Source organism: Erpetoichthys calabaricus, chromosome 1, assembly GCF_900747795.2.
Source record: "Erpetoichthys calabaricus chromosome 1, fErpCal1.3, whole genome shotgun sequence".
Classification (NCBI taxonomy): domain Eukaryota; kingdom Metazoa; phylum Chordata; class Cladistia; order Polypteriformes; family Polypteridae; genus Erpetoichthys; species Erpetoichthys calabaricus.
The window spans coordinates 305,893,359-305,907,058 of record NC_041394.2 but is presented as its reverse complement, the minus strand read 5'-3'; the positions used below and the strand labels follow the sequence as shown (position 1 = coordinate 305,907,058).

Below are 13,700 nucleotides of genomic sequence, written 5' to 3'. Positions count from 1 at the left end.
ACTGCAGAAAAGGAAACATATTAACAGTGACTGCGATCGTCCTTATTACTTATCCATATTTCGCATGCTGAGAAAGAAACAAGTCATGAATACACGGTCACGGGTACAAAACGAAAAGGAAATGATAACAGGAACAAACACACGAACACGAAAGAAACAACAAAATAGACGGCTATGCAGCATAGGTGGATCTCATTACAATAAGGCACTATTAACCATTCAACCGCAGAAAAGGCTCCATATTAACAGTGAGTGCAATACTCCTTATTACTTATCCATATTTCTAAAAGAAAAAATGTCTCGACTCCAAAAACGCAAAGCTCAACTAAAGCTTCTAACTAACGATGTACCTAAAAGTAAAAACTTTATGAACTGCATTAGATCCTACAATAGTTCATTTGCTTTTGCATATACCGGAGTAAATATCAGGCCACCAAAAGGTAATGGACCATACTGCTTTCGCATATGTGCACAAATACTGCATCGCATTGGAACAGTGCACCCTGAAACAAATCAACAACGCAAATATGCACAAATCTACATCCTAGATCCACATTACGCAATCTATCAATCAAAGTGCTGCATCGCAACAGGCACGGATTCAAAACGAAACACCTCCCGTCTCAGACATACGGTAACGGCAAGGAAGGCTACAACGGGCTTCTCACACAGCACAGGCAAATCGATTACAGCTCCAAAACAACACGTCCCAAATACTACGCATGCAACAACGCGCCTCTCAAACGGCACAAGGAAAATATACACCAGGAAAATTCATTCGGATTAATGAATGTCATTTGCAATCATTGTCATTCAGTTCACTTCCCTGAAGAAACAGCTGGCAATACAAGTAATACATTTACACGTTGTTGTCAAAAGGGTCAAATTAGACTGCCTTCTTTACATTCATATACTGAATATCTACAGAAGCTTATAACTGACGATGTACCTGAAAGTTAAATCTTTATCAACTGCATTAGATCCTACAAATCGGTATCCACTATGAACATTAACGGTGGCACTGCACGTGACATCCGTCTTGAAAAAATGTTGTTTATTGATGAATGTTCAATGACATGAAGTCACTTACTCAACACCATTCATAAACTTCTACAAACGTTTATGAATAATAATATTCGATTTGGAGGAAAGGTACTTTTATGAGGAGGAGATTTTAGACAGTGATTAGCTATTCTTCCAGATGCCATGCACTCAGCTATTGTTCAGTGCACCTTAAAATACGCAGACAATTGGCATTGCTTTCAAAAGATACAGTTAGTAAAAAAGATACGATGTCCAGAACCAGATCATAACAATTGCTTATTACAACTGAGAGATGGTACACTCACCAATACAGATGGACTTCAGCCACATATTATTACAATTCCTCAAGCCTTTATCTGCGACGACTTAGTTACAGAGACATTTGGAACAGCAATCTCATTAGACCAAATGCCCCTTTTAACACAACGCACTATATTATGTCCAAAAAATATTAATGTGGAAAACATAAATACCCAAGTCATTCCATTACTTCCTGGAGAGACACAACTCTTTCTAAGCTCTGACAAACTTGACTCTGATCACAACAATAACCATCTTAAATGACCTTACAAGTTCTGAGCTGGAATTACCTTTTACACTTAAACGGCGTGTACAAAGACATTTTCAAATAAACCTTTACACTGTGCCACACACTTTATTGTTTGATTTCTATTTGCATCATCTACACCGTCACACTATTCTATATCTCATTCATACATCACGCTCTTTGTCATTCCCAACACCAGGGGTTGGCGAGCGAAGCGAGCAGGAGGCGGAGCCCCCTAGTTTTAAAACTAAAGCCGATTGTGGTTGATAAAGTTATCACTGGAAGACAGACACTCGTGAACTACTCAGTTGCTACATAACATTCTCAAACCTACTTCAGAAATGCAAGTTTTGCAGCCTATCTTGGCTACATTCAGTTGGCAGTCATTGTGTCACCTACTCATGTACACGTATCACTTACACCCACATTCATATGGGGCCCATTTAGAATTGCCAGATAACACACAAGTCTTTGGAATGGCTTTGGGGGCTGAATATTCAGAATAAAACTCTGGAAGAGAAATTCCCCTTCTCCCATTCAAAAAAGTCTGAATGGAAGCACTAACGTACACATTTTAATTATTCATTGAGTGCTTGATTAACCACAGCAGTGGCACAAAACTATGGTAATGTAACTGGAAAACAATCACCAGAGTTGGTACTTTTGGAAGCAGTGATTTTTAAGCTATAAAGTAAACTGTTCATTGCAAGTTGTGTCAGGCAGACATTGAAACTGTTTGTACAGCGATTCACATTAGCCAATTCAGACAGCAAAAAGTGCAAACTTTTTGTTAACAATACTAAAAACAAAACAAATTAGGCATTAACCTGTCACAGGCCTTTGAATGAGTTTCAACAATATATCTGTCTTTTAGGTTTCCAGGGATCCAAATCCTATTTTTGCAGCTTCAGATGCAAAGAAAGAAACAGCCATGAATATGACACCAGTGCACTGTATGACACTCTCACACACGTGACATTATATTGTAACCAAGCAAACATCCAGCTTCTACAACTTTATCAACCTGTGAGAAAAACATAAACAGGAAGCTTTTCAGTGTGTAAATTTGTAAATGTGAAGCAAATAGGCAAATATCTACATAAACAAATGCCAAGAGCATATTTCATAAACAGATTGTGTTATGAGAAGTATGTTCAGGTACACTCGGATTTTATTATGTTTTTTGTTGTTTACAGTTTATTTTTCTAATTTTAGCATGTGTGTTATTTATTCTTCATATTGTCATTCAATTTTAATATTATGTTTTAATGTCCTCTTACCCCCATTTTGGGAGGTTTGTTCTTTTCATGGAAGCCTTCACTTTGTATGGTTTCCTTCCAGGAGAGTCTAGCTGCAGACATCCACTGAGAGGCCAATGAACACCGAGAGGCTAGAAATGGTGTTTCATTGTTCGTGGAAATCTGACCGCACATAGATGTGGCCTGACAGTGGATGTCTGCAGGCAGACCCATCTCTTTTTTTCTTTGTCATCTGATTTACAGTTACTACATACGTTGCTACCAAATGAATCAAGTCACATGAAGTCATCAGCTGGAGAATACTTAAGATGATGGCACAATGGAGTGTACATCCTATTTTTGTTATAATATAAAAATTCTCTCTAAATACTTTTTCATCACGGCTTTTGAATTTCTAGTTTAGTATTAAGCATTTCTGAATACTGAGTTTTGAATCACTTTTTAGTTTTGAAATTTGCATCTTTTTCCTTCAAGTATGTTGACCTCCGGCTGCTTCTTTTGACCATGTCCTTGACGCCTGCTGAAAAAAATGTTTCATCTTCTGGCTAAATTCTTTTTTTTCAGTTCTATGGGCATCTAAGTTTTGAGGTGATTCATATCAGGTTTTCAATAAAATAAACACAGAAAACAAACAAAAACCTGATGGTATGTTGCGAAAGTAGTTTAAGCTAGAATACAATAGAAAAAGGTTATTAACAAAAGCATTTAGACAGCGGTATTGTAACAAATCATCACTTGAGATTACTTTATAATGCTAACCTGAAATCTATTTTTATGTAAAACACATTTCACATTATTTTTAAGGTTACCTTCATCTCATATATATTTCTCTTCTGGTTCGTCCTGCTTCCTGTTCAAAAGCGGTCCCACCCACACGCAGCCGACACGGCATTTCTCGATTGCTATTCGTCCTCTTCCAAACCCTTCTCCATGCTGCCTGAGGCCTCCCATACACCCCACGCCGCTTTTCTCAATTCCTATTCCTCCTGCAACAAAACTTTTCAAACGTGAACCTCACTTGCTAAACACAAGAAAAGGCATTCTTCCCAAAACTATATGAGTGCCAGAAATGCAATAAGAATTTCACTACACAGGATTGTCTGATTAAACACAACAAAAACTCATTCACAACTCTTGCAATGTGACATCTGCAAAGCAACATTTCCAACTCAACGCAGTCTCAGCAGACACACACACAATCCTCTTCTTGTTACCACAGGTACTTCTTCACCTAATTCCTGTCTTCCTGTCCAAGAGTACAACATTGGGACTCCAGACCAGCAGTGCAAACACTGTCATGCACTATACTGGCCTGCTGAGCGTAATACATCCAACAAGTACTCGAGGTGCTGCCACAACGGTAAAGTAGCTTTACCACCTTTGCGGGAGTCACCTGTGTCTTTACAACAACTTCTTACACAGCAAACATCAGAAGCTAAAAATTATCGTGAACACATTCGAGAATACAACTCTTCTCTAGCGTTTGCTTCCATGGGTGCACAGATAACTCAACCTCCTGGCCACGGACCATACTGTTTTAAAATACACGGGGAAATTTATCAGCACATCTCTCCACTATACGCTAACACTTCTACTTCTCCAGGATATGGACAGTTGTATGTTTTTGACACAGCGCAAGCTACTGAAGTATGCTTACAAAATAAAGCAAACTCTGCATGCAGCTAAAATTTATCTTCTCCAGCTAGATTCCATGCTCAGAACCATCAACCCCTTCGCGAAATCATGCAAACACATGCATGAAATCGCTCAGTCCAGTCCAACAGCATCTGTATGAATAGTTTTCAATTAAAACCCTAGGCAGGATTTACGACGATACAATGCCCCGACATGTAACACTGATGTTGCAGCGATTTTCGTCAGAGAAGATGGCGAACTGCCTGCCGAAAGGGACATTTGCATCTATCACATAGGCAACTGCTGTAAAGAGATTTCCACGCTCAATATGAATTGCGATCCTATGGTTTACCCACTTTTATTCCCTTATGAAGACATTGGCTGGCACAAAGATTTACAACATGTTCCTGATAAAAGAACCGGCACGCGTTAAGGCTTACTCAATGCCAATTTTACGTACAGATTAGCAATGAGGTATACATTTAGTATTTTGTACTCCAGCGGCTAACTATTCCAACAGTACGTCGTAGCTGCATATGTTAAAACAGAGGGCGTGCGTCTCAACTATCTCACATTACATCAACAAAATCTGTGCGTGAAACAATACAAAGGACTATCAGATGCACTGCAAGCAAGCGCTGATTATCTCTCGTCTCCACCAAAACACCTATTCACAACTGTGTCTTTCAAGAAGTATTTATTTCTTCTTGATTTCTGAATTCCTTTCTCAACGTTTTCTGTTCCTATTCTTACACCGCCATATGCTACCTCGGGCGTTGGCTAGTTACTGATTAATATGACAAAATTGCAATAATAAAACCTGGTTGCAAATCATGGTCATGTATATGATATCCATTTATCCACCTATTTTCATGATCACCTTACTCTACTCTGAGTTCATAAGGGACCATGCAATTGTTTCATAGCATATCTAAATTATAACTTTAATTTCATGTGAAATAGATCAACTCTCCCAAAAAGTAAAAGTGCAGTACAGTAAACCATGTTGCTGCCAAAAGAAGAAGTATAGCAATCATGTACTATTTAGAGCTCTACTGTCAAACTGCTATCAAGAATTAAAAGCAGCCAGTACAAACAGACATTGATCACCCAGAACATGGCAATCAGCAGCAAGTAAACAAATTATATTCATCAGCATGAGTTCAGTGATTTTTTTTTTTTAGGAATGAATGGTGTAAATTATACACACATCACATGCTTATCATTATGATAAAAAAAAAATCAAACTGGAAATGTCTGAAGTGGTATGACACTTGGAATGACAGAAGGGAAAGAGGAATATATTTTGTATTGTTTACATTACAGATGTACTGAATCTAAGTGTTTTGGTTTCACATACAAACCATGCCAGATTCTGCTAAAGATAAAGTTATTTAAGAAAACAAGTGGTTTAAATTAAACATCCAATTCACTTTTTTTAGTAAAATACTCCATTACTCTGTTATAACATTGACACTTCTTTCGCGTGGTTGCTGCATGGTTAGCTCAGCTATGCTTAAGAAAGAATGACTGAAAAAGAAGCTTTTAAAGAGGCAATCCAAACAACCTTGGTGTCGGGAAAGACATTATAACAGAATTTAGACTTATTATGCAATTGATAATTATACTGGAAATTAGTGAATCACAATTATGGAACTGATTTCTGCTTATTTCTGGTTCTCATAGATATCTTAAAATGCATTGCATAAGATGATAATCATTTTGAATAATTTTAGGTTTAATAGGTAAATATTTTGTTATCATAAACAGAAAATTGTACATATCACAACTTGATAGTTTCTTTATGAAATGTATAAAAAAGGTAACTGCTAAAATTTGACTTTAAATTTTAATATCTTTTTTCCCTGTGTTTAAAGGAAGAAGATAAAAGAATGATGCGTGAAACATCGACCCATCAACTGAATTCAGAAAGATATGTTCACACATTTAAAGATTTATCAAACTTCTCAGGAACAATAAATGTTACCTATCGTTACCTTGCTGGGTCACCTTTACCAAGAAAGAGTAAGCATTAATTCTCTCCATTTTCTTAATAATTTTAAGTGCCTTGAGAGGGCTTACTGTGTAGGCCAATAGGTTTACTTGAGCAAAGTGAAGTCTAAAGTCTAACTCAAAGAAAAAATACATTAAAGGGTACAATATGGAATTAGTGCACCATAAAATGCATCAAACTTCATAGAACTAAAAAATGCACAGTATATTTAAGAGAGTACTTAAAATATTCCTATAATGTGTTCCTGTTTAAACACACATGCATAGTAATTTTTTTATTTCAAGTTAAGCTCTGGCCTTTACATCATTTGTTCAAAAGAAAAAAATCATCTTATTTCAATTATGCACCTAGTACAATTATTAGATAGATAGATAGATAGATAGATAGATAGATAGATAGATAGATAGATAGATAGATAGATAGATAGATAGATAGATAGATAGATAGATAGATAGATAGATAGATAGATAGATAGATAGATAGATAGATAGATAGATACTTTATTAATCCCAGGGGGAAATTCACATACTCCAGCAGCAAAAAATATTAAAGAGTAATAAAAAATGCAGGTAAAAAACAGACAATAACTTGAATAATGTTCAACATTTACCCCCTCTGGTGGAATTGAAGAGTCGCATAGTTTGGGGGAGGAATGATCTTCTCAGTCTGTCAGTGGAGCAGGACAGTGACAGCAGTCTGTCGCTGAAACTGCTCCTCTGTCTGGAGATGGGCATATTATTTATTATTAGCATGTCCTAAACCAATAACCCAAAGTCTTTTGTATATTTGTGGACTGTGAAAGAAATAAATTTAATGAACTTAAGATACTGGATGTTTCCCATAGATTCGATGCAACAATATGATCTCAAATTTAAGCACAATTTGAACAACAAGTAGTAATACGTTATTTTAGGAGCTCAACATTTACTCTTGGGTAGTGTATTTGCTGGCATAGTAATAAAAGTTGTGGGCCTCTACTATAGGGCTTCCACCATGAAAAAAAAAGTTTTGAAGCCACTTGCCTGTCCTCTGGAGTCACAAACTATTAAAATAAACTTGTTATGGAGACCACATTGTGCCTGGCCAATTTGTTGCAATTCTGTGGACAACTGCTGCAGCATTAACATAGTAATGTTGAAACATCTTGAGATTTGAATGTTTTAATGTATCTATTTTTGTTCAAATAGTACAAATTGCTATTTTTCTTCTACACATTTTTATTAATAGCTGGTATTGAGTGTGTAAAATATATCAAGTGGTAATCGGGCAAATTCCTTTGGGTGAACACTGAAATGTTACTCTGGTAATATAATAAAATTGATATGCAGTAGAGAATGTTATCAGTTATGATATGCATATCTTACGCATACAGAATTCAATTATACATGAATATGCAGTCTGCAGTGCAAAAACATGGCAAAAGTATGCTGAAAAGCTGCTTTTCATGATGGATATAAACTGACTATAATACTGTCTTGCAAAATCAGCTGCAAATTTGTGTGGATCATTTCATTTTCAGCTGAAGTCTGAATGCAAACTTCTTTTAATGTGCACGCCAATATCTCATCGACTCCTGCATTGCTTAATGCTGACAAGTCATCTCTTCAGCACTCCTGATTTAAAGGATGAGGTCCATTGCCACTCATACGTCTAGCCCTGCCTTGCCCCAGTCTAGTACGTGCAGGCCTCCATTTTTCAGATCAGCATATAATAAGCTCTCTTCACTTTGTTACATTATTTCTCACAAACTCAAGAATGTGCACCGAGTAACTTATAACACCATGTGAAGTGGCATACCAGTTTCTTACAGCTTTGTTTAGCCTAAAATATTTATTTTGCTTGTAAAAATTAATATATGTTTTTGTTGCTGGCTTTGTGTTGATCTGACAAGGCTTCCCTGACTCATGTGGATTGCAGGGGCATTCCATAGGCCAGTGGGTGCAGTGACACAATAGTTGGTACTACGCCTTACATCTGCATACTCCAGTGTGTTCATTTTATGTATATCATCTCTTTAGACTTTACACACTACCTTCCAAAAATATGCAGTATCTTCGGGGCACTCGAGAGACTGGGCGAGTGTCCTTGATAAAAACCAAGATCCAGGCCTTTATTGACCTCTTGGGCACAGCCATCAGCAGTGTGTCTGTTTGTGGAGAGAGAGTGTCGACCTTGTTGAGAGGTTTACTTACCTTGGCAGTGACATTCACATCTCTGGTGACTCTTCCTGTGAAATCAGTTGACGGATTAGGAGAGCATGGGTGGGTCATGAGGTCACTGGAAATGGGTCTGTGGCACTCCAGATATCTATGCAAAAGGAAGAAGATCCAAGTCTTTAGAGTTCTGGTGTTTCCTGTTTTGCTATATGGTTGTGAGACATGGACGCTATCCAGTGACCTGAGACGAAGACTGGACTCCTTTGGTACTGTGTCTCTCCGGAAAATCCTTGGGTACCAATGGTTTGACTTTGTGTCAAATGAACGGTTGCTCATGGACTCCCAAATGAGGCACATTACCTGTATTGTGAGGGAGCATCAGTTACGGCACTACGGCCATGTGGGTGATCCAGCTCATGGGAAACTCATTGTTAGGGACCCGAGTGGCTGGACCAGGCCAACGGGTTGCCCATGTAACACCTAGCTGTGGCAGATAAAGGGTCATTACCGGAGGGTGGGACTGAACCGCATGTCTGCCTGGGGGGTTGGCAACCAGGATCCCAAGCTGATTCATCGTGTGGTGGGTGCGGTAACGCACTATACCAGTGCAAGCTCCCCAACTTGACTTGACTTAGGTTAATTGATGGCTCTAAATTGTCTAAAACTCACTGAATTTCATTTGGAAAATGAATGAATAACAATCTACAATATAATAAAACAGTACTCTCTCTTGTGTGTGTGTGTGCATGTGTGCGTGTGTGTTTATGTGTCCAGTCTTTCTGAGCAATACTAATTGGTCAGTTTGACTTTGATTGCTCAGTGGTAGGGATGATGACACAATTTTTTAGTGGTGCAAAGTTCAATTCCTGGCTGAGACAATTTTTTTTACTTTTCCAAAAAAAGATGTCAAAATGAAGCATTTCAAAAAAGGGAATATCTTACCAATACTAACAAGGCACAACACAAGTCACCTTCAAAGATGGAAAGTGTTCACAAGAATACAAATGATGCTTCCAAAGTGGGTAAAGGGGGCCTGTCTACCATTTTTGATAATCAACAAGGGGCCTTGAAATGAGAGAATCTGAAATGAAGTAGTCTTTATGGGATAGGAAGCAGCCTGCAAAAGAGGCTGAGATAAACAAATATACTGAGGAAAGGCATATGAGGAACGCTGTTTTTAAATTTATTTCATTACCTGTCTTTGACAGGTAAGTGTAGCTAGTTTATACAGAATTTCTGTGGTATACATTTTGAAATAGCTTCAAGATTTAATTACCGTATGTGAGCCTATAACCTTGAAAACTGTGAACAACCTAAGTGAATAACAAAATATTTGCACTGGCAATCCTCTGTGAATTGGTTTTCGCTATACAGTACATGAAAATCAAAATGAAAGTAAACTGCGAATACATTAACAAAACTCTCTAACATCACCTGGAATCTGGCTAGTATTTTTTTATGTAAATACTGTGATAATGTTAAAATACTTTTACAAAACTATGGGTTTCGGCATTTTAGAGACTGAGCCAAAGTTGTAATGTACAATGAGTAGTAGAACTCTTGTGGAAAATTTCAAAAACCCAATTGAAAAATTGAAATCTTGCAACTCAACATGTTCTGAAAAATACAGTTTGATGAAAAATGTAACCAGAATGCAAACATCTTTAAGCTAAGTTGTAAGTAATATTCTACTTTGTTTTCTCACTATGCAGGAACTGCCGTGGTTATTACGCTTTTAGATTTAAGCACTTGCTACCACTGCTAACCATTTCATTGTAATATACTGTATAAGCTTGACAGTTTAGTTGGGTAGCCAGTTGCTATTATGTTGGGAGAGGTCTGCCTACTGGTCTTCTCATACATATTTACATTTATATATTTAAATATGAATATTTAAGTGCATTAAGAAAGTAAATCCAAGTCTACAGGTACAGTATAAGTATTTGAATGTTTCCCTGATTGCATTACATTTTTCCCCGATTGCATTACATTTTGTGTGTTTTATTGCATGTCACATTTGATATTTGTAATTGTACTTGTAAACAGAATATATTGTATATACAAAAATAGTTAACTAAAATAAATATTGGATTGCACAGCCAATGCATGAGAGGGGGTGTATAAAAATGTTATTGTATAGTAAATTATAAAATGACACATTTCTGTCATATTACTGGAGGAGTCGGAAGCATGCACTGATAGCGTATCTACCACACGACAAACCACCTGGATTGGGACCTGAGTGCAGCAGGTGACACCTCAGCACCATACTATAACAGTGTGAGGTTTTTTTTACTGTGGCTAAGTGCCAATCCTGCCACCTACCCCCAGGTTTTCCCTGTAAGTTGGATGACCTGCTTGCAGAGCTGTATGCAGATTAACGTCCTACCCAGGACAAAGCAATTGGAGGTTAAGGGATCAAGGGCCCAATGGAGTAGAGTCATTGCTGGCGTTTATGGAATTTGAACCAGCAACCTGATCCCTAGCCTCATAGCCACCACTCTGCCCTGGAACATATTTAAAAAATTGAAAAACTCCAAGCAGGGATGCAACTATTTTCACATAAGAACAACTATATTTGCTTATCCATAATTATATCTGACCACTGAAATATGTTACATGTTTTAGCAAATTTATCACATTTTATAAGTTTCCCTGCTGCATTTTTTTTTGCTATTAAAATTTACTTTGCCTGTGACAAAATGTTAAATTAGCATTCTCTGCACACTGTGAAAGTTAAGGTACAGTATGTTGCTTTCAGCAACTGTCTACTAGCCCTGCATATATTGAATTAGGAAATTAGTCAGGAAGTCTCAGTGGTATACTGTCTGATTAGTATTACCTCCTTTAAAAGTATAATTAAATGCAAATATTTTTAGAGTCGAGTACCAGTGTGTCCCTGGTGATTATTATGCTAAAGGCTAATAATAAGCAACACGTAAAATGTAATAAAAGACATCAGCATTAAATACTTACAAATAACAACTCAAAAGGTCAGTTTTTTTTTAGTTTACAGAAGATGTTTGATAGAAATACCAAATATGATGGCTTTAATATTATTTTAGTAATGAATTATCATCTAATTAAAATTTAATCAACTGCCCCTTTATACAAAAATTACACTTAATGAATTAGATTCTTATTTGACTATTATGATGATCTTGTATTTTTTGTAATTATATACATTTATGAAGCATATTTTACACAACATATTCAGGTTATCAAACTAATGTACTGTACTGTTTATAAGTAAGTGAAAGTGAGTAGAAATTAAGTAACTGTTTCTTAAAGTCTAAGCCTCAAAAGGCATACTACAATGACGAATTCTTTTAAGATTGCTTTAACATATCATTTGTTTATTTTTTTCCAGAGTTTCTTACAATAGGACTCTCATCTGTCAAAAGAAAAAGGGGGAACTATCTACTAGAAACAATCAAATCTATTTTTGACCAGTCGAGCTATGAGGAACTCCAGGAGATTGTTGTTGTTGTTCATCTGGCAGATTTTGACTTAAACTGGTGTGAAACTTTAGTTCAGGATATCACAAGGAAATTTGCTCACCATATTATAGCAGGCAGACTTCTTGTTATCCATGCTCCAGAAGAATATTATCCAGTACTAGATGGTCTTAAAAGAAATTACAATGACCCAGAGGATCGTGTTAGATTTAGATCCAAACAAAATGTTGATTATGCTTTCCTGTTGAACTTCTGCACCAACCTCTCTGATTACTATATGATGCTTGAGGACGATGTCCGTTGCTCTAGAAACTTTTTGACTGCAATGAAAAAGGTAATTACCTCAAGGGAGGGCTCCTACTGGGTAACACTGGAGTTTTCTAAGCTGGGATACATTGGGAAGCTCTATCACTCTAATGATCTCCCTCGACTGGCTCACTTCCTATTAATGTTCTACCAAGAGATGCCTTGTGATTGGTTGCTTATCCACTTTCGAGGTCTTCTTGCACAAAAAGATGTTGTACGCTTTAAACCATCCCTATTTCAGCATATGGGATACTATTCTTCATATAAGGGAGCTGAAAACAAACTGAAGGATGATGACTTTGAAGAAGATTCGCTTGATATTCCTGATAATCCTCCTGCCAGTTTATATACAAATATTAATGTATTTGAAAACTATGATGCAAGCAAAGCCTACAGCAGTGTGGATGAGTACTTCTGGGGAAAATCACCTGCTACTGGGGACTTTTTTATAATTGTGTTTGATAAATCAACAAGGATAAGCAAGATTAAAATTACCACAGGAACAGATGATCGTCAAAATGATATTTTGCACCATGGAGCCTTAGAAGTTGGAGAGAAAGTAATTGGAACCAAAAAAGGCAAGCAATGTTCTACCTACATCACACTGGGGGAATTTAAAAATGGAAACTTTGAAGTTTATGATGTTGAACATAAAATTACATTTCCTATTGAATGTGTGAGAATTGTTGTTACAGCCAGTCAAAAAGAGTGGCTTATTATAAGGAGTATAAGTCTGTGGACTACACAGTCTTCTAATCAATAGGACAACAGTGACTTAATTACTCCATTTCACAAAGGCAATATATATGAACTGTTTATAGCTATCTCTGTTTTCCCCACTGGATAGTCTCAGACATTGTTTAGTGCTTCATATTGAATATACGACAATTACTGAAAAACACATTTATCAATGGTTTCCAATGTCGACTGCATTATTTATTAATTCTCAAGGTAAAAAGATGTACATTTGGAGAATACTTCATGAGAGAAAAGAATATGTCTGTTGAAACAAAAAAAAGAAATAAATAAAACAGGGGCAGTGGCACCCATTTGTTTCTGTTTGACCTTACTACTTTTATGGTGCTATGATTTGATACATTATATATTACAGTTTAATTTGTTATTACTGATTGTTGTCACTATTATTGTTTAAATTTATTAAGAGATCATCAAAATACAAGCAATTTTAATGTTCACTCATTGTATCTTTGGAGTCAGGGGCCAGTTACAGATTATTGTGACCTCACTCTATATTTTGACACACTGGTAAAAGCTATCAAT

General features: G+C 36.6%; 1 protein-coding gene across 1 annotated transcript in view; it reads left to right on the top strand.

The window, feature by feature from the left end:
* The window catches only part of mgat4c (mgat4 family member C), a 79,019-nt gene extending 65,555 nt beyond the window's left edge, over positions 1–13,464 (top strand). The window contains exons 4-5 of the mRNA XM_028791534.2: positions 6,363–6,510; positions 12,026–13,464. Of these exons, the coding sequence (XP_028647367.2) occupies positions 6,363–6,510; positions 12,026–13,182 (1,305 nt within the window). The 3' untranslated portion in view covers positions 13,183–13,464. The remainder of the gene's footprint in view (positions 1–6,362; positions 6,511–12,025) is intronic.
* Positions 13,465–13,700: the final 236 nt, after the last annotated feature.